This window comes from Podarcis gaigeae (assembly GCF_964106915.1).
Source record: "Podarcis gaigeae genome assembly, chromosome: 6".
Taxonomy (NCBI): domain Eukaryota; kingdom Metazoa; phylum Chordata; class Lepidosauria; order Squamata; family Lacertidae; genus Podarcis; species Podarcis gaigeae.
This window is the reverse complement of record NC_139682.1, coordinates 30,284,390-30,305,848: the sequence shown is the minus strand read 5'-3', so window position 1 is coordinate 30,305,848 and position 21,459 is coordinate 30,284,390. Positions and strand designations below refer to the sequence as shown.

General features: G+C 44.3%; 2 protein-coding genes across 3 annotated transcripts in view; one reads left to right on the top strand and one right to left on the bottom strand.

Moving 5' to 3' along the window:
• Positions 1-15,157, top strand: part of MYH7B (myosin heavy chain 7B) — a 51,227-nt gene extending 36,070 nt beyond the window's left edge. For both annotated transcript variants that reach the window (XM_083746402.1, XM_083746403.1), the window contains 17 exons: positions 462-607; positions 1,548-1,638; positions 2,027-2,416; positions 3,103-3,229; positions 4,401-4,519; positions 5,388-5,584; positions 6,249-6,598; positions 7,500-7,624; positions 8,778-8,893; positions 9,099-9,291; positions 10,000-10,203; positions 10,784-10,909; positions 12,026-12,196; positions 13,140-13,244; positions 13,593-13,688; positions 14,295-14,432; positions 15,034-15,157. In XM_083746402.1, the coding sequence (XP_083602528.1) occupies positions 462-607; positions 1,548-1,638; positions 2,027-2,416; positions 3,103-3,229; positions 4,401-4,519; positions 5,388-5,584; positions 6,249-6,598; positions 7,500-7,624; positions 8,778-8,893; positions 9,099-9,291; positions 10,000-10,203; positions 10,784-10,909; positions 12,026-12,196; positions 13,140-13,244; positions 13,593-13,688; positions 14,295-14,432; positions 15,034-15,045 (2,706 nt within the window). In that variant the 3' untranslated portion in view covers positions 15,046-15,157. The remainder of the gene's footprint in view (positions 1-461; positions 608-1,547; positions 1,639-2,026; positions 2,417-3,102; positions 3,230-4,400; positions 4,520-5,387; positions 5,585-6,248; positions 6,599-7,499; positions 7,625-8,777; positions 8,894-9,098; positions 9,292-9,999; positions 10,204-10,783; positions 10,910-12,025; positions 12,197-13,139; positions 13,245-13,592; positions 13,689-14,294; positions 14,433-15,033) is intronic.
• Positions 15,158-16,038: 881 nt separating this feature from the next.
• Positions 16,039-21,459, bottom strand: part of TRPC4AP (transient receptor potential cation channel subfamily C member 4 associated protein) — a 30,321-nt gene continuing 24,900 nt past the window's right edge. The window contains exons 17-19 of the mRNA XM_083746404.1: positions 20,908-21,020; positions 20,521-20,727; positions 16,039-19,208 (exon numbers count right to left, since the gene is read on the bottom strand). Of these exons, the coding sequence (XP_083602530.1) occupies positions 19,071-19,208; positions 20,521-20,727; positions 20,908-21,020 (458 nt within the window). The 3' untranslated portion in view covers positions 16,039-19,070. The remainder of the gene's footprint in view (positions 19,209-20,520; positions 20,728-20,907; positions 21,021-21,459) is intronic.

The window sequence follows — 21,459 nt, the reverse complement described above, 5'->3', positions numbered from 1 at the left end:
AACCCCCTTAAACTAGCCTGCTGCCCTCAGGTGCCTTGGAGGACACTGTGCCAGTAACATTGCCTGCGTTGAAGTGAGATTCAACTGCTGGTCTAGTCACCTTCTGTGTGTAGAAGGAGTGGGGTGGGGGTACCATCTTGCCTTTGACCTCAGACATCAAAATGTGCTTTTTGGGATAGGTGCTTCTGTAATGTTTCCAGCTGGCTTAGCTTCTTATCCAATGTTGGAGAACCTGTGGCCCACCAGAGGGTGTTGGACTACAACTGCCACCATCCCTGTCCATTGGCAGTGCTGGCTGGGGTTGTTGGGAGATGGAGTCCAACAACATTTGGAGGGACATGGGTTCTCTATCTCTGACATCACTGCACGGAGGCACCATTTTGGGAGAAAGGGTAAATCAGGTGAGCAAAGCATGTTCTGTGACTTTCTCATTTTCCTTCACTATTCTTTGTGTCCTCTAGCTGGAAAGTGCTTTAGAACAAGAGAAGAAGATACGGATGGACCTGGAAAGAGCAAAACGCAAGCTGGAAGGCGATTTGAAGCTCACTCAGGAATCTGTGATGGATCTGGAGAATGATAAGCAGCAGCTGGAAGAGAAACTCAAGAAGTGAGCATGCAATTGGTGGAAATACCACCCAATCAAACCAAACTGGGTTAAGCAGGCTGCTTGATATCAGCCTAACAACAGATGTGAGATAATAGCTCACAACAGATGCTGAATTGTTTCTGCACTGGAATTTTGGAACAATAATTACAGGTTGAAAAGGGTTCTCTATTTTCACGCAATATCGAAAGGCAAATTTGAGTAGGAGTCTCTGCTGTATGAAGGATTGTTGAAGATGCAAGTGAAAATAGAAATGGTGGGCTTTGTGTCTGATTCGTGTCCATGGGACTTAAGCACAAGTACTTAGGATTTATCCCTCCTGCTTTTCACCATGTCCTCATGGAAACTTCAGTTACTGGAGTGAGAATCAGAGAAAGGGCATGAGCTGCACAGTGCAACCCACTAAGATGCTTATTATGGCTTCAGATCATTGCCCTCAATGAAGAAAAGCAGGGGCAGCTGGTGAATCTGCCTTCATCTGTGCCCCAGCTCTCAACTCAAGTGAATTGCTACATGGTTCAAAGAATTAAGCTGCTTTGTAGGCTTATTCATATGTTGCACTGAACACAAGTACAAGCTGTCTCTGCACATGAACAAGTGCTTGTGTCAGAGTATACACTTGTTGATTTGTGCGGCTGAACTAATTCTGTACACATACTGAACACTTGTTGAACTTGTGAATAACTGCAAGTGTGCAGCTCAACTATTGTTACACAGGTACACAGATTGTGTACTCCTTGTGTGTAATATGTGAACACCCTTTCAGATGATATTTTCAGCAAGATGGTCTTGTCCCACAATGCAAAAAACATGATTTTAAAAAAACCATTTACATTTTCAAGCCACCAGTGTAGAAACAATCCTCCCTTAGTCTCCTAGCAGTGACAATTGCATCTATCTCAGTCCTTATATAAACACAGCTTGTTCTTATTTTCTTTCATAGGAAAGACTTTGAAATGAACCAGTTAAATTCAAGAATTGAAGATGAGCAAGTCCTTGCAATTCAGCTGCAGAAGAAAATTAAAGAGCTCCAGGTAAACCTAAGAGTGTTGGATGTTAACAGGCACAAAAAGGGAAGGCAAATATATATATATATATATATATATATATATATATATATATTTACAGCAGCAGAGCTGGGTTTGAACATTTTGGGGGGTAAGTGGGGAGCAAGCCCACCATTTATTCCGAAAGTCAAAAGGGGCAAACATTTGGTCCGGCCCTTGAGGAATTTCCTGTAGTCCACTACAATGTAGATGCTCTTGGCCACTTGGTACCACAATGATCCACGTGTTCTACCTGGAAGTCCAGGTAGAAGCATTATGAGCCCCTCAACCCTGATCAGAGTCATTGGGTTCTCCTCCCCCTTTCATTCTGGGCAGAGTTACCTGGTGGTTTCTGCCATCTTTTGTCTATTTGCAGGCCCGCATTGAGGAGCTAGAAGAGGAGCTTGAGGCCGAGCGAGCTGCCAGGGCCAAGGTGGAGAAGCAGCGGGCAGAGGTGGCGCATGAGCTGGAGGAGCTGAGCGAGCGGCTAGAGGAGGCGGGTGGTGCCACAGCTTGCCAGATAGAGCTGAACAAGAAGCGTGAAGCGGAGTTCTTGAAGCTGCGCAGGGACCTGGAGGAGGCCACGTTGCAGCACGAGTCAACCGCTGCCGCCCTGCGCAAAAAGCACGCAGATTCTGTGGCGGAACTGGGGGAGCAGATCGACAACCTGCAGCGCGTGAAGCAGAAGCTGGAGAAGGAGAAGAGCGAGTTGAAGATGGAGGTGGATGATCTGTCATCCAACATTGACTACCTCACCAAGAACAAGGTGAATGCCATTTGCTGATGCTTCCTTGTGCACTAATGTGTTGAAAGGAGGAGAAGATGTTGTAAGCAGAGGTAGAGCTTTTCGTGCATGAATGTGAATGGGCTAGTTTAGTGCTGCAACTCTAAGCCAGAAGGTGGCTTGAGGGAGGAAGGTATCACATACAGCAGTAATTTGGTCCTGAGGCAGAAGTCAGCATCTCAAGAAGCTTGATTTTTCATTTTCCTCCTGACTTCAAAAAATCACCATAAGCCCAATGAATCAGCTAAGGTGTGTTTTAGCTTAGAAGTCCATTACAGTGATTGGTTGTTCAGATGGAGTGGATCAGGTGCACTTTTTCAGCATTTCAGTTCCCTTTCTCTGGATCTGAAGCATTCCTCAACTTGACAGGTCCCCTGCTGGTTTGCTCAGTAGACAAGGACCAGCACTGCCATGCAAGTTACACCATTGACTTTCTGACTGGTCAGGGTGGGAAGAAGGTAGCTGCCTTTTTTTAGGAAGCACCGTGTATACTGTACATGATGGGGACAGTCATCTACATGGAAGTGCCAAGTCTGGTGCAGGGAGCAGACCATGAGGGCACTGGAGCTCTTCACTGGCCATGATCCAGCCCTAGGCTCTGCCTCGAGCCAGTCGTTTAATGCATTGACAATTCAGACATCTAGACAAAGTTTTCTTCCCTGTTGCAGGCAAATGCTGAAAAGCTCTGCCGAACATATGAGGATCAGCTGAGCGAAACCAAATCAAAGCTGGATGAACTCCAGCGTCAGCTAGCCGAAGTCAGCACCCAGCGTGGGAGACTGCAGACTGAAAATGGTATGTTTTGCTTTCAAAGTTGCTCCCTCTGTTACAGACCTTGATTGCATGCATGTTGGATCTCCCCAGGAAGAGAGCAGTCTGGATAAGCAGCCTTGATGATGCAAAATATTCTTATGTCAGATAAATTGCCTACGAAGAGCTGCAGAATATCCATGCAGGACAATTGGCCTTGGGGATCTTGGCATGTTGAGTTTGAACTTGAGGCATGAAGGTTTTGATTCTAGCTTGGCCATGAGGAGGCTAATTGAATGTCCCTGGAAAAGTCACTGTCTGTCTACATACTCCACAGTGTTGCTCCAGGCTTGAGGGGTCCCTGGGCAAAATGCCCTCTCATGGGCCACTCTCCCCTGTCAGTGGCTTGGTGGATTTATCTAGTGACTGATGCTACGTCAGGGGCATTGTGGGACATTACAACGTTGGCTAGATGCAGTTGCCTGGCCCTGCTTGTAGTGCTGAGCCAGAAATTAATCGAAGGAGAACATGGCATGCATCATTAGAAGGCCCTGCCTGGTACTGAGGCCCTGGCAATTGCCCAAGGATGCCACTCCTGTAATGATAAATAATTGAGATTAGAATTATCAACCATTTTGGAGCTTTATGAAGCTCATGCCAATTGGTAGCAATTATGCTATGCATGCTTCAGAAAATACAGAACTAATTACATTCATTGGGTTCGGCTTTCTAACAAGTTAGATTTTAGAGCCACCAAGAGAAAGCACTGAATCCATTTTGATTGACATGGCTACAGTCTTTTGAGGTGAACATTAGACTGAGATCCCATAACATCTATCCTATGGGGATTAGGGTAGATTTATAAAATCTGATGAGCTAATGAGTCCCATCAGTAGAAGCCTGCACAAGGACTTCCACTTGTGCACTTGGGCTTTCCTTCCCCTTCACCTCCACCCCCCAAAAAAAACAGCTCAAGAGAGTCAGGAAAACTGCTAGAACAGCATGCGAAGAAGGGGAAGGGGATTGTTCCATCTGACAAACTGAATACCACCCAATGTCTGCATCCTGCCCATTCTGATAACCTTCAAATGAGTTGTGTCCAGTGTTGGATCAGTCCTGAAAACTGCAGTGTGGCTATTTTGGATTTCAAAGGACTGGAAAATGATGTGTTCTCTAATGAAATGTCAATGGGATATCTGGCTTTTTACAAAATTAGGAGAACTTAGCCGGCTTCTTGAAGAGAAGGAGTCCTTTATAAACCAGCTAAGTCGCGGCAAGACTTCCTTTACGCAAACCATTGATGAACTCAAGAGACAGCTAGAAGAAGAGACTAAGGTGACCATTTATACATCTGGGGTTACACCTGCAGTCAAGAGCTGGTAACAGGGAACCAGGACTCAGTTTGTACTGTGGGGAGGCTCACTTGGGCCCTGAAACTATTTTTCAATACCCAGATCATATCCTGGAATATATCAAATAATAGTAAGGAGAAGTGCCTCTGAATATGTGTAGAGTGCTTTTCTATACCACTGAATAACCACAGTCTGCATATTTTTAGGATTCAGGAACAGGACTTTCATGGGCATGTTTGAGATCCATCCCCATCTTTTTGGCTATAATGCTATAAAGGGAACCCTTTAATGTAGATAATATTGCATTTCCATGGGGAGAGTGAATAAGACAGTAAATTATACTCCCATAGCTGCAGCAATATTTTCAGTATGTTAACAAATGTCTCTGATGGGAAAGATGTTTTTCGAAAGGGAGACAACAGTAGCCTTGATTCTTCTACATTCCATAAAGGCTGCAAATAAGAAAAGCCATGGCTTCTGGTTCAGCCAGGACAGGGCAGGTGTGGTGATTATGTTGGGCGATTGGCATGGCCAGTCAGTGGACTGTTTTTCTTGTTGTCTCATCCACCTTGAGCTCTCAAGAGTATCTGCTCCAATGATTGTCACAGGCCCCTTGGTGAGTGTCCATAAAGAACCCAGCTCCTCCTATCCTGCATACTGTGTAAATTTTTTGCATAGAAGGCAACCATCTTCACAAACAGTTGCTCCTAACTTATTGATGAATGTCAGAATGTATTGAACCCCAGGCTTCATTTGACACACTGGGGAGTTAGAACTATCTACTTCTTGATAAATGGACACACGCAAGGGAGAGAGACCTTGTTTCCATTTTAATGTTTCCAACCTTCCAGTCCAAGAACGCTCTGGCTCACGCTTTGCAAGCTTCCCGCCACGACTGTGACCTTCTGCGGGAGCAGTATGAGGAGGAAGTGGAAGCCAAGGGAGACCTCCAGCGGTCCCTGTCAAAGGCCAATGCAGAAGTGGCCCAGTGGAGGACCAAATATGAGACAGACGCCATCCAGAGGACAGAAGAGTTAGAGGAAGCCAAGTAAGTCCTAGAGGCGGCCATGCATGCGAAATAAATTTTGTGCTGTCCCAATTCTGTGCAGAAATGAAGCAGCTTTGGCATTACAGTATTGCCCAAAGGCACCTTTGCAATTAAGTGCAACAGGTAGGATGGCCATGTGTCCAACTTCATAGAGCACATTCTCTGTTTGGAGGTGTTCTCTATCTGAAAGGCTGGCTGGTCCAGATTTTTAAAAAGTGTAAGAAGGGAGAAGTACCACCTTGAAGTTGCCCATTGCCAGTTGGCACCTAGAAAGAAGACAGCAGGTCACCTGATCAGTCTTTCCCTTTATGGTGAAAGGCAATTTATTCTATATAAATTGCAGTAATTCTTTCTAAATTTGCATCTATGCATATAAATTATGCAAATTTGATGGTGTGCAAATGGCCACCCAATAGCAGGAGGCAGGAAAAGTCCATGTTAGGGATATATTGCAGGAAGCAAGAGGAAGCATGCCATAATGATCTCCAGCTGCCTCCTCATGTTTCACTTCCCAGTTTGTTGCTTCCGTCTCCCTTGAAGATCCTTCTCAACAGAAAGGTGGAAAGCACTGCACCAGGTGGATGAGATCTGTGCTGCTTCTAGAGCTCCATCTCCGGCTCGTGTAGGAGCAGCTATTTCCCTAGCTAACCATGATAATTTGCAGGAAGAAGCTGGCCATCCGGCTGCAGGAGGCAGAGGAAGCTGTGGAAGCAGCCCATGCCAAGTGCTCCTCTCTGGAGAAGACCAAGCACCGTCTGCAGACAGAGATCGAGGACCTTTCGATCGACCTGGAGAGAGCAAACTCGGCCGCTGCCGCTTTGGACAAGAAGCAGCGCAATTTCGACAGGATCATTGCGGAGTGGAAGCAGAAGTATGAGGAGACGCAGTCGGAGCTGGAGTCCTCCCAGAAGGAGTCCCGCAGCCTCAGCACAGAGCTCTTCAAGCTCAAGAATGCCTATGAGGAGTCCTTGGAAAATCTAGAGACTCTCAAACGCGAAAACAAGAACCTACAAGGTACCGTTAGGGTTGTGGGTAATCCAAGAGGGTACTTTGCAATCCAAGGAGCTGTTACTGGGCAGGCACAGGTGTTGTTTATTCTTTTTCTTCTGTAAAGGTAGTTTCTATCTAGCCCTTACGATGGGAAGAGAATGCTTGAAAGTGTGGGAGTAATGGCCTGGGGGTGGAAGCAGGGTAGAGAATCCGAGAAGGATCACCAGTGTTCAGGGAATGATTTTGCCCTTTTCCTCATTAACAGAAAGAAAATAATGATTCTGTTGATGTGACCCACATAAGGTCAAAGCATGCCCTCCTTGTGGGTCTCTATCCTTCCACTTAAGACCAGTAGCCTAATGAATGTGTGGGCTCATCTGTGGACCAATTTGCAAGGCTGGTTTTGAGCACCTTGGACGAAAGGTGGTGCTGGTGGGTTGATAGCCTCTTGTATTTGTGTGTGGCCCAAGTACGTAAGGCAGCCTTCGCCAGTCTTGTGTTCTCCAGATGTTAGCTGGGGCTGATGGGCATTTTAGACCAAAACATCTGGAGAGCACCAGATTGGCGAAGGATGGCATAAGCCATAATCATGCGGCGAGCTCAGCAAAGGTCCAGAGCTTTAAGTTAGGCATTCTGTCCTGTCTTGCATTCCATTCTGGGTTTGATTTTGGTCGCCCTTTTCCCCAGTCACTTGGAGACCGACGGTGGAATTCAACCAAGTCCTACTTAAAGTGGACCTATTGAAATAAATGAACCTTAGTCATGTCAATTCACTCCAGTGGGTCTGCTCTGAGAAGAACAGGCATTGAATTCCACCCAGGAATTTTGAATGAGTGGAGTATATGAATACCAGTTACGTGTTATTATTATTATTAAAAACAACTACAGCTACATGCAGGCCTATAATTCCTGTCTTCCTTACCAGAGGAGATCACTGACTTGACTGATCAGATTGGCATGAGTGGCAAAACCATCCATGAGCTGGAGAAGCTGAAGAAAGGTCTGGAGAGTGAGAAAAATGAAATCCAGGCTGCCCTGGAGGAGGCTGAGGTGAGCCCCCAGCTTGTGAGCAGAGGGAGAGCTTCACCTTGTGGCCGTGCACAATGTCAGGCCACGTTATGTGAAATCCAAGCCATATTCCAACTGAACTGGGGGCTACAGCAATGCCCTTCAACCTTGAGTCCCAGAAGTTGTTGGGCTCCTGCTGCCATCATTCCTGAGTGTGGGCTGTGCTAGCAGCAGCTGATGGGGATTGGAATCCACCAACATCTGGAGGGCCACACATTCCCCATCCCTGCTCTAGCTCATTGTGCTGCTCCTCATTTTGGATTTTGACCAGAAAGCTTTGCCACGTGGGAGTTGTAATCCATCATCTAGGACCCAAGGGCCACTGGGCCACAAAGATTTGGGGCAGTGAAAGGAGTGCCTTGCTTAATTTGAGGAATATGTCAGTGTGTTTGTGCATGTTCCTATGGGAAAATACAAATGTAGGAAGTATTGCCCAAGTGCTACAGTGTTCATGAAGGATCCTGTTAGGTGGAGCCACATAGATGTTAGAACTGTGGCATTTAGAAACCGTATCCTTTTAACATGCAGGCCTTTGACAAGTCGTCTTCCTCTTTCCCCCATTTGCCTCTCATCCATCTTTTTTTTCCTGGCCTTGTCTTGGTGTTAAATCCTAGCAGGTGGAACTAGAGGCATAGAAGCTGACCATTTACCTGGCTCCATGGTGGCATCTAGTGGTCAGAAAAGTACACTTCTGGCCTTTGCCAACATGGTGCCAGGTTTATTTTATTTTATTTATTATTAAATCTCTACCTCAGCCCTCCTAGAGAAGCCCAAGGTGGCAAACACCAAAATATTAAAATGCTAACACGATTAAATTAAAAACACAACATTTAAGAACAATCTCATAGCCCCACAGCTAATAAGGTTCAAGGTTCCTAGAAACAACTAATGTTATCTTACAGCAACCAAACACCTGGGTAAACAGGAGTGTTTTAAGTTCATTGTAACAGTTGTTAATGAGGGAGAGAGTGTTGGCAAAGGCTGCCCTAGTTGCTCACAAATATTAGATATCCTAATGAGCTTCAGGCTATTCAGCACCCCTGATACCTTTTCAAAAATAAGCTGAAGCAGATTGAGGGGACCGGGACTCTGGTGAGTCTTTTCATGAAGTACTTATCTTTCGTTCTGCTCCTAGGGAGCCCTGGAGCATGAGGAGAGCAAGACTCTGCGCATCCAGCTGGAGTTGTCTCAGATCAAGGCTGATGTTGATAGGAAACTGGCAGAGAAGGATGAAGAATTTGAGAACCTCAGGTAGGAACAGAACATACTGTGGCAGGCTGTTCTGTGAAACTAGTTTTTATAGGTTTGGCCTTCTGAAGCCTTCATAACCAACACAGAGCAAATCTACACAGAGAGCCATTGTTGAGAAAACAAAAGTTGTGACGAAGGTTCACCGGTACTGCATTTGTGGGTATAAAATGCCTCTTTTCTTAAGCATCTTTCTTCACTTTCGCAGGCGCAACCACCAGAGAGCCATGGACTCCATGCAGGCTTCACTGGATGCAGAAGCCAAAGCCAGAAATGAGGCCATCAGGCTGCGCAAGAAGATGGAGGGAGACCTGAATGAGATGGAGATACAGCTGAGCCACGCAAACCGCCAGGCCGCCGAGTCTCAGAAACTGGTGCGGCAGCTCCAAGCCCAAATGAAGGTCAGCCATGTCGGAAACATGTCCTCACTGAGCCTCCTGGAGCTCTCCTGTATTTCTGCCTCTCTCCATGGCTGCTCCACAGATACCACCTTTCCCCCCTGGTATCACATTCCCCCAAGCCCAGCTCTACCATTAGGCCCCTCAGGTGGCGGTTGTCGATGGACAGCATTTTCTTGAAGGACAGAGCCGTGTCTGCAATGCTGCCTGTCCTGTGTCCTCTTAACTAGCCTGTTATCCTCAAGTGCCATGGAAGATGCTACTCCATTACCAATATTAGTGTAAGATTAGACTGTGAGTCTAGTTGACTTCTGTATGTGGAACTGGGGGGTGCCATCTTGCCCTTTGCCTTAGGCAAGAAGTGTATTGGATTGGCCCTGCGGGGGCAAGCTGCTGATGGTAGGTGGGCCAAATCCAGAGGTAAATAGGGCCACAGTGCACAATCCCTCTCCCTCTCCCTGTCTGCCATACCCTTTCCCCCACATTTTGCCACCTGCATGAAATTAGGCCAAAGTCCTCATGTGGTTGTTGGGCTACAGGTTCCCCACTCCTCTTTCCTTATAGACAGGCCACACCCAATCTTTGACAGGAGAGAGTTTGGGCCTGGTATCTGAAGACCCTTAAAGGTTCTCTGCAGACCTCAGGAGACTCCTAGCTCTTGCTTCTCGCTCATATTAATCAGACCCCTTTTTTTCTTGTTGTGCCTGACAGGACTTGCAGATAGAACTGGATGACACCTTGCGCCATAACGATGACCTGAAGGAGCAGGCTGCTGCGCTGGAGAGGCGCAACAACCTGATGCTGGCTGAGGTGGAGGAGCTGCGTGCAGCCCTGGAGCAAGCTGAGCGTGGAAGGAAGCTGGCTGAGCAGGAGCTGCTGGAGGCCACAGAAAGAGTCAATCTGCTGCACTCGCAGGTGAGGCAGAGGCTGAGTTCCCATGTGAGATACCAGCTGCTGGACTCAGTGCTGAATCAATGGCTGAAATGAACTGTTTCAAATCAGCCCTGAAAAAATGCAGGTTTCTTGATCTGCCTCCTTCTGGGGACAATTTCTCGCTTGGGCTCATGGGAAACTGTGTCCTATGAATAGCCCCATGTAGAAAGAAGAGGATATGGCTAGAAGATCCTGTATTTTCTTGTTTACATAGAAAGGGGGTGTTATCTCAAGGAATTGGGGAAGATAAACTTGATTTAGGTTTTTCTTTTAAGCCCAGGAAGAGATCTATTTCTTTGCGTTTTGTATTTACTCCATTTATATCCTCCTGTTTTTCCAACATGGAACTTAAAGTGAACCAATTTGCATGCAGACTCTTCCAGGTTCAATCCCTGGTATCTCCAGTTAAAAGGGTCAAAAGGAGCAGGGGTCAGGAAAGACTCTCTGCTTGCAAGTCTGGAGAGCTCAGACCAGACAACCCATGGTTAGATGGAGTATTTGTTAGCACCCTTTGTTCCTAATGTCATGGCGAGTTCATTTCCACAGTCCCTTTCTCTCCCAGAACACAGGTCTGATTAACCAAAAGAAGAAGATGGAGGCAGACATCTCCCAGTTGAGCACTGAGGTGGAGGAGGCAGTGCAGGAATGCCGGAATGCGGAAGAGAAGGCCAAGAAAGCCATCACGGATGTAAGAGATTGGAAGCCCTTGAGAGGGACTCTTGCACTCTTCCTGTTACAATAATGCTTGTTTAGTACAGTGGTACCTCAGGTTAAGTACTTAATTCGTTCCAGAGGTCCGTACTTAACCTGAAACTGTTCTTAACCTGAAGCACCACTTTAGCTAATGGGGCCTCCTGCTGCTGCTGTGCCACCACCACACGATTTCTGTTCTCATCCTGAAGCAAAGTTATTAACCTTGGAGCACTATTTCTGGGTTAGCGGCATCTGTAACCTGAAGCGTATGTAACCTGAAGCGTATGTAACCCGAGGTACCACTGTATATATTAAACCAGAAACACTCTTTGAACAGGCAAAAAAATGACAAAAAAACAAAACCAGCCCAATTTCAAATGCTGTTTCTCTGAAAGTCAGATGTTGGCTTTTGGATATCAATCTAAATTGTGAAATGTGCATTTTAAAATGTCCAAATTTTGACAGCTGTCCACTCAATGAAACGTTTGCTTCAGCTCTCGTAGTTAGCCAGGGCTTTGACTCATTACACAAAATTACCTACAGAGCTGGCAGCTTCACTGTCACATATTCACCAGAGCATCTCCATGCTCTCTAATGACGGGCTAGAGCTGGCAATGCCTCTGTGTTAATAGGTGGTTGTCTACAGCATCCCTTTTTGTAGGTGGCATTCTTGATGCTGCCACAGCACTTAGGAATCAGCAGCTGAAGTAGATGATGTGAGGAGGGCATGGCCTGGCCAGTGGTAAGGTGTTACTGAAGTAGCAGGACAAGAGAGGCAGGACATCTGGGGGTTAGAGAAGGTGAGTGATCTGCAGCACCTTTGGACAGGGATAGCCAAAGTGGTGTCCTCCAGGTCTTGTAGACTACAACTCCCATCATCCATGACCATAAATTAGACCCAGTACCTGGTTGGTTGAATGGGTAGTGGAGTCTGAACAAAGCTATGGATAATACAGAGAGGTTCACTTTCACTTGTGTCTGGGTAGGCTTAAGCTGTGCTAGTATGTGTGCTGGACCATCTCACCCTGAATGTCTGCAAGAGAGGGTAGTTATATGCATCTGTTCCAGACCTCCAGATGCTACATGGACTCTTTGCCCTTTGTCATACCAGGCAGCCATGATGGCAGAGGAACTGAAGAAGGAGCAAGACACAAGTGCCCATTTGGAGCGGATGAAGAAGAATATGGAACAGACCATCAAGGACCTGCAGATGCGGCTGGATGAGGCTGAGCAGATTGCCCTGAAAGGAGGCAAGAAGCAGATCCAAAAACTGGAAGCCAGGGTGAGAACAAGGGGAATGTAACATTTTTGCTTGCAGCAGCCATCTATGATCCACAAGGCAAGGAGGAGGAGGGATTAATAGAAATCTGAACTCTACCAACACTGAAGCCACTAGATAGATCCTTCCAGCAACATCCTTTCCCAATGCCACTCTTATGCCACTCTTGGTGTTCCGACTGAATGCTGCGGAAGTGTTCCTCTGAGCCCAACCCAGAGCTGCTTATCCTAAATCCCTAACGCTCATACAAGCTTGAGCCCCACCACCTGCTATGCTAGGCATCCCAAGAATGCTTCATCATAACTTGGGCTGTACTCATGATGTACTTCTGCAGGGAGAATTTGTCATTCTAATAATATGAGGATTCTAGCCCTCATGGTTCTAGGAAACAGCTTGGAAATGTGTTGATTTAGGAGGCTCCAACTCAACCATTTCCTGTTGCCTTCATTTCCCCTCTATTGCTCATGGGTAGGATAAAAAAATCATGCAGAAAATTAAATTGCCAAATGCCATGATTTGTTCTGGTTCCATTGTTTGAATTCCCTTGACACCGAATGAAATACTGTGTTCACCAATATCCCTAAAAGATGCTAGGTTTTTATTTGAGAGAAGGTCCTAGTTGAGAGGGAATCACCAAGGATAGACCTGGAGAATAGTGCAACTTGGCCTCTTCTCTTCCAGTTATATCCTGTCATAGGAAGACAAGATGCTCAGGGTACTCAGCCCAGAGTTGACAAAATCTCAGCTACAAGGTTCTTGCAGGAATCTAGAATATGGGAGTATAGGCAAGTCCCCTCTAACGTCTTCCTAGTGTGACATACGAACATCCACATGAATTCCTACTGCCTTGCTGACTGTGACAATTATATCCTTCATTCTAGGTCTCTTCTCTGAGTCAAATAAAGAGGTGTAAAGGAACCTAAGCCACCCTATTTGTTCTTTTCAGGTGCGTGAACTGGAGGGTGAATTGGATGTAGAACAGAAGAAGTATGCAGATACTCAGAAGGGTATTCGCAAGTATGAACGCAGGATCAAAGAACTGACCTATCAGGTACAAGCCTCAGCATCTTCACACCAATTTCTCAGCCCCTTGTTTTATTAGCAGTAGAGCTGCACCATAAGTAGGAGGCGGGGAGGGAACTTTAAAAGTCTGCCCCCATGTATTCCCCTTCCTCATCCCAACAATAATTAATGCATGGGGGCCTGAAAAATGCGGCAAGTTCCAAGATATGGAGGCCCACATGCTACTGGATATATGTGGAGATCAAGGATGGGCTGGATTAATCTAGGGAAAGTGAAGCTCCAAGGGAGCAGAAGGGGAAAATCTCTGTGCATAGTGTGGGAGAGAATCACTGACAGGAAGAGCTGAGCTATCCCATGTTTTGCCATTGCTTTTCAGACTGAAGAGGACAGGAAGAACCTGGCACGGATGCAGGAACTGATTGACAAACTGCAGAGCAAAGTCAAGAGTTACAAGCGCCAGTTTGAGGAGGCAGTAAGTGTGACTCTGCATGGACAGGGACTTATAGGCAGCAGAAAATGTGCTGTCTTTACTCACAGCTCCCTCTGGTCTTGTGGGAACCCTAGTGTCTACATTCCCCATGTGTTGCTGCAGTTAATTCAAAGCAAGAATCATATTCAAAAAGTGACACAACAGGAGCTCTGACACCTTAAAATGTCACTCTCATGTGCTTAGGGCAAATCAACCTTCATTGCCCCTGCACCTTATTGCTCTTATATATGAGGAACCTCTGGCCCAGGAGGGAAATGTGGCTCCCAGGGCTAAGTATCTGGCCCTTGGAACTCTCTGCAGGCCACACCCTTCACCAATCCTGCTCCAAGCCTTCCTCAAGTGTTTTGCATGGCTGGAAAGTAGCCTTTACCATCACTAGCATATGGCCTGTGGAAGGATGTCCATATGGCAGTGCTACCCCCCTTGGGCTACAGAAGACTCTGAAGGCACAAAGGTAAATTCATACTCACACCTGCCTGCAAACCTTTCCCCATGTGTCTAAGCAGACCATACTTGCCACAGGGGTATCTAATCACAGGGCCACTACCAGTTCTGCTGTCTACATCCATTCCTGTCTTCCCTTCTTAGGAGCAGCAAGCCAACTCCAACCTTGTGAAATACCGCAAGGTGCAGCACGAGCTGGATGATGCTGAAGAGCGGGCAGATATCGCAGAGACACAAGTGAACAAACTGCGGATTCGCACTAGGGAAGTTGTACCTCTGAAGGTAAAGGCTAAGCTACCACAAAGCTTGTGAGGATGGCTTACTGGAGGGGGATGCAAATCTTTTTGTTTTGAATGCTAGTGATAGAGAATAACCGAGCCAGCTAAATCTAGTGGTTTCTGGATAGCTTGGACCACACCCACCCACCACTAAGCCAGATGATAAGCCATGCCTTGTTTATCTGATTCATTTTATTTTCCAGCTGCTCTTTCCTTATGCCTCTGTAGTTTGGAGAGCTTCTGGAAAGGGGTAGACAAACCAGCCAGCATTAAGCTTCTGGGTTCACATATTACCAAGCCAGTTAAAACAAACCAGGATTCATAAGCCAACAAAGAACCATGGCTTTGGATCATGGTTTATTAGCAGTAAACAATTCATAGTTAAGGTGCAGGGCAGGGTTCACACATAGTGCTAAGCTATGGTTTAATATTATTTGGAAGATGACCAAGCTCCACCACTCCAGGAAAGTAGCACAAGTCAGCACTCGAGCAGTGGCGGCATCCTTGGGTTGCAACTTGGAAGGAAAAGACTGAGGGAGCGGTTGGGACTCCGCGAAGTTCCTGCAAGCTACTCTGAAACATACTTTCTGTTTTTTTATTAACAGTATGAAGAATAAGAAGCTGCAGTGCAACATCCCTTCTCTCACCGTGTATGTCATTGTGTAGATGTAAATGGCTGCAACAGCCATCACTGTCTCTGTAGTGAATAAAACCTAGCATTCATGAGAAGGCTGTGACCTATTTATAATTGGGTGGACTATTGTTCTCATTATGACAATTCCTCTATTTAAAATGGAAATATGGCAGGAAGAACTTTCAAAGTCCTTTTCTAAGAATTCCATCAGTAGGCAACTTTCCCCATCTACTTAGTGGAGGATGGCCCGGTAGAGAATTGACTTCCAGTGGTGATAGAGGTGTTTTCTCAAGTACAGCAGGTAAGGAAACATGGTCAGATGTGATAACTTCAATCATGGAGTATGTATAGATCAAAGTTTTTTGGACACTCTAAGGTCTTTTGGAAAAACAACTCAAGAACCCACACAAAGGGGAAATGTATTGTTTTACCTGACAAAGAGCAGCCTTCATTGTGAAGCCAATGTTTTTAATTCTTAGACATACGGCATCTAATGATAGTTATGCAACAGTAATAATACAGTTGACCCAGGGCTGCAAAGATACCGTGCTACGTTCTACAGCAGACATATCCCTACTGAAGGTGGTTAGGAGGCAGGCAAGTTCCCCTTAACTATCCCTTCTCAAAGCATATTCAGATTGCAAGCTTCCACATTAATGGTACTTGTTCCCAAAGCATGCAGAATTATGCACAATCACACAAGTATGCCAACAGATCCTACACTAAAGTAGAATTGGCACCAACCATAAGGGTCCTTAAGACTTGCTAAAAAAGGGTGGTAATCACTTCCAGCCATACAAAGAATAGACCTGTTGATAATTTCAGTGTGTCTATTGTTAACCCATCAACTCACAAACCTCCACCTGAGCATTACAACTGTGAAGTCCACTTGTTATACCCAATCCATGCTATTTATAGGAAGAGCTCCGTGACTATGAGAATTGTTGCAGAAAAAGTAAAGACCTTCACTAGCATATTTTTTTTAAAATAAAATTATTTTAATAGTTTCCATTTAATACATTTATGTGCTGTTAGTAAATCAGCATTAATCTGGGCAGCATGAACATTAATCCACTTGAGATACTTTAAATTTCCAGGAACATTTGTTGGCCTGGTGAGGCCCACCCTCTTGCCACACAGCAGTTCCATTCCTTTAGTGATTAAAAATCCAAACCAAAGCCAACACAGCCAACAGTGACCTTTTTTGTTTTTCAGCCACATTTAAGTGTCACTCATCGGTATCACTCCTTGAAGCAGTTTGCATTTAAATCCAAGCCTACCATTGCAGTCTCTAAACATTTGCAAAGAAGATTCTATGAGAAAAGCTGTGGCGGGAGATCTCTCAGGCATACAAGCTCCCTGTAAGAACTAAAAGGCAAATGGTGCAGCCTGAGTCAAAAACCCCAGCTCAACTCCTTGCAATCACCTTGTAACAGGGATAGGGAACACAGGTGGCCTTCTAATTGTTGGTGGACTCCAACTCCCATCAGGTCTAACCACTATGGCCAAGGCTGATTGAAGCTGTAGTGCAGCAACATCTGAGGGGCTGCAAGTTCCTTACCCCTGGGCCTAGACCAATAAACCGGAAACAAATAGAGGAACATGGTGGGCGATACCAAGCCACTCCCAGGAGTAGCTAAGGATCAGTCTCACCTGAGTCAAATGCATAAAAGAAACAAAGCAGCCTGACCATTCAATTACAAGGAAATATGTCATATTTACTGGATGAAAATTAGTAAGTTCTTTGCAGACTGGATGCAATAATTAAAACGACTCAGAAGGCATCCAGTCTCATTTGAGCCTTTTAATACATAGCGTTTAATTTGAAGTGTAGGGTTACTACATTTATAGAATCAGCGCATAAATATAACCTAGAATTTGGGGAAGGGGAAAAAGGATGAGCCCAAGAAGGAACAGGTTAAAACCAAGAAGCAAATGTCTGCTATAAAAAGTTACCTCAACACTTGGACTCATTTGATAACTGTCAAAGGCATGTGGAGTCAGGTAAAGCCAGTTTAATAGTGCCTTGGGATGAAAATTTTAACATATCCTTAAAAAAAAGAAAATCAAAAAGGATGTGGGCTGGTTGCTCCTGCACAGCAGATACATAATTTGCTCCCATATTTCCATTTTAATTTCTAACATACCACAAAGGAGAACACAGATTGGGTCAGTCTTAAAGTGCTGCGCTGTTCCTTCAATAGATACCCAACCAATTAGATTATTTAAATTAGGTTTCCTCAACCTTGGCCCTCCAGATGTTTTGAGACTACAATTCCCATCATCCCTGACCACTGGGTCCTGCTAGCCAGGGATCATGGGAGTTGTAGGCAAAAAAATTCTGGAGGGCCGAGTTTGAGGACGCCTGATTTAAACCAAAGAGCAACTAGTACTGTGAAATAGAACAGTACTATACTTTTTATTCTGGAAGCAAGTGCCTTTGTTTTTTTTATGAGGCAAATATATATTAAAATAGTATCTGTAAACAAACCTGCTGCAGTCCAGCTGTTCTTTCCATGGCGTTATCTGAAAATAAGGTGCAGCAAAAAGTGCAGGGTAAAGATGATGAGAATAGTCAAGCACTCCGCTTTCCCAGCTACTGTTAAGTTCCATGTCTGGAAATTACCTTTCTGAACCAAGACTGGTTCTGATATTTAAGGTTTTCCTTCATAGAGGAAAATACCACATAGCCATAGCATTCTAACACAAGACTTTTCAGGGGTATATTGTGCTATATGAGTATGTCCCAGAAGTATACATTTACACATTAAGGGACAATCAAAGTAATTTTAAACTGAGGGAGATAAAGAGCTGCTAAAGCTTCTTAAAGTGCTTTAGCACAGTAATGAAAAGAATGTTCAGAAAGTTTCTGACTTCAAATATTAGCTTATATTCCAAGTGACTTGTTTAAATGCCAGCAGTTACAAGAGCAAACTCAGATATTGTTGAGCAATTTGTCCCCAAACCAAAATCACTGGGCAGCATTTAATACATGTATCATTAGGAGAAGATCAGCCAATTCCAGTAACTATTACACTTCAGGAACAATAAATAAATATATATATATACGCACTTGGAATAAAAGGTGTTAATTTTGCTATTTTAGCCTAGAGTGTTAGGTTTCCAAATAGCAAAAGTTCAAGAGTGGATTTTATGGTCAGCCAAAGCAGGACTGCAGAATAAATTTTCAACTTGAGTTGGTTATTTATTGACAAAATGGTCAGGCTGCAATATTTAGAGTGGGGGAAATCAGTTAATTTCAATTCATTAGTGCCTAGTCAAAGCTAGGCTCCCAAGACTAACCCCATCACCACAATGTATGCCTGTTCTAGACCACACTGTAAAATCAGCTGAAGACAAGAGATTTCCACAGAACGGAGAGAGATACTTCTGGATGCAATACCACAACAAGATAAAATAAGGGGTTTGGACACAAGTTTTGTAGGAGACAATCCCAAAGTAGTTTGCAAAGAAGTGAAGAGAGCTATTATCTCCAAGAGTTTAAAAACAAAATACACACACAATCAGTTCTATATCCCAATGCAAAGGAAAAAGCAATAAAAATAGAAACTTTTAAAAGTGGCTTAAATGTGGCTGGTGTGCATCTGGCGTGCCCATAAAAATCGGCTTGTTTGGATGGCCCAAAAAATTGCCTGCACTTTTAACATCTAATTCTGGTAGCCAGGATAAAAAGCCACAGCTAACAACTGCACATCTGAAAGATCCCATCTATCAAACTCAAAGGATTCTAGCCACAGTGAGCAGAAAAGACTGGGCTTTTTGCAGACAATTTCGGACAGAACACAAGCATTCCCTGAATATGTTGACTAGGAAGTTGGTGATGTCTTGCTCTTCAAAACAGTGCTGAGAGCAGGGGATGGAGAGAGAAAACTTTAACATGGTAACATTCCATAGTTCCAAGTTTGTGCACATAGCATATCCCTGAAAATCCATTGTCTGCAAGATTCCCTCTGAAGCACAGTCCACTGGAAGCCAGAGCCTGAAGAATTACTCCTCGGCAAAATCTCTGTCCATGTCCATGTATGCCTCGTCAATGTAGCTAACTATGGCACAAGGTGATGTCCGGTCTGGGCTAAGCAGTATAGATACAGTCTCTTTCCAGTAGGAAAAACTAATACATGAACTCTGTAAAGAAGGTAGAAAAAAAAGTTTATGCTACAGCACAACAGCAAGTACCACTAAAATGCAGCTGTATCTAGCAACTAACTTGCTACCAAGAACAGAAACTTCATGTTGGCCCCACCCATTATCAAACACAGGGAAACTAGGAATTCAAATTGAATTCAGAGCAACTTAGCCCAGTCTTCTTTCAGGAGCATGTTCTTTTGAAAGGAAAGGAAATTTTCTTAGAATGCAGAAATTCTGTAATCAGTATGACCATTTTATAATTTTTTATAAATTTCATAAATAAGCTGATGAATATGAACAAATATCACTGCAATGTATAATAAATATAATGCCCCCCACAAAAAAAATCTGATACTGCCCGTGAATCAAATCTGGGAAAACCCACTGAAGTAGTTTTTTTAGCATATAACCAATTGTTGGAGCCTGCCTAATTTTGACAGATGTTGTATTCCACAAGACAGGTGCCCCTGTGCTGAAGGACTTCTGAGTTACCATGAAACAAACCTCCAGCACACATGGCACCACAGATAACTACAGTGGACAGGCAGCAAAGGCGATCTTTCAGACAGCCTGGTTCCTAGCTGTTTAGGGCTTTATATGCCAACAAGTGAAACTTTAAATTTAGCCCAGTAGCACAACAATCTTTCTGGCCTGAACCAGGACACCCCCCATCCAGTAATCGGCCAGATGTCTCCAGGGAGACCAAAATTATAATGTTTTCCATATGTATTTTACTATAAAAAGTTATAAAAACTGCCTTCCAGTGGAAAAATGTTATGCCACAACTGGCCAAGAACACAGCATAAGCATTTCCATGCTAATCATGGTGTGTGGGGGTGTATGTGTGTGTTAGTTACTATATAAAGTAACAGACAATGCTGGGCTATTGCTTCAATTTAACATGGACCAAATGCATAGGTACATAGAAAGCACTGTTTTACTATAGCTAAGAAATTCAGTCCAGTTTAGATCCACAAAACATGAGTTCTCACTTTTTCAATGCAGATGTAGCCTGCATCTGAGGAAGCAGAATGTTTCTGTGGCAGCGCACAGTCTATTCTGGCTTACCAAGAAACTGCGACACTTACAATAACCAAAAAATGCTTTAGTTTTGTTGAGAGCCCAACACAGCCACCTAAGAGTGTTCAATTCTCGCATATTCTTAAAATACACCCTGACACTCATGTTGCTGTTGTATTACACTGCCTTAGCACTGTCATTACATCATCTATCTCTTTTACTCTTTCCCCACTGGACCACAATTACAAAATATAAAGAGCATATTCCAAAGCAACTGGAACAGACATACATTTTCTAAGCAGGTGCTGTCCTTGTCCTTATTGAGGTAATGCTGTTGCCAGAAACGCAGAAGACTGTGAAAATTATTCAGGATAAATCCAGGGTATTTCTTGGTGTATTCCATCTCTTGCAGTGTCTGAAGATAGAAGGGAAGTTTGTCCTTCCTTCGGGCCAGCATTAAGATAACTAGACTTGTGTTCAGACAACTTACATTTTCCTATAGTAAAGAAAATAAGGATAAAAAATATAAAAGGCTCAAACTAACAGATATTCCCAGAGTCCATTTATGGAACACTAGAGTCCAACAGGTTAGGAACTTAAAGGAAAACATCACATTGGATACAAAATCTATTTACACATGCTCCATGGGAGATCAGTGCCAGTGCCAGCTTTTTACCTGTGTGAGCGTCTGTACATGAATAATATTAATAAGCCGGAAAAGGAAGGACATCCTCATGGACATCTGTGACATGTAGGATAACAGGCGGCACTCAGACAGGACTTCTGCCACTGTAGGAGACAAGCCATTTGTTAGGTTGAAAGAGCTGAGCCAAAATCATTTTTGAAAGGACTCACAGCTTTGCCAATATTTGTTTCTATCCATTGTTCGTTAATTGAGAAAAGCAACCACATGAAGTGCCCATTAAAATTACCACTTTTTTAACTTCAAAGAAACTCAGACAAAAACAGAAGCAGTAGCAACAATGGGTGCTTATCTATTGTGAACAGATACTAGGAGTTTTATCTGTTTGTTATCATCAATTCATCTAAGCCTTAGTGGCTGCTGAAAATCTTTCTGAAGTTGCTGGCTGTGCAGGAAATATGCCACTGCTAATCAGCATGGGGGAAAAGCCAGACCCTGTATGTACCTGCTTGCCATGGACCAGGAACCAATCATTGCACCCAATAATTCCAAAAGGATTTTCAGAAGCCACCACATCCCTGATGG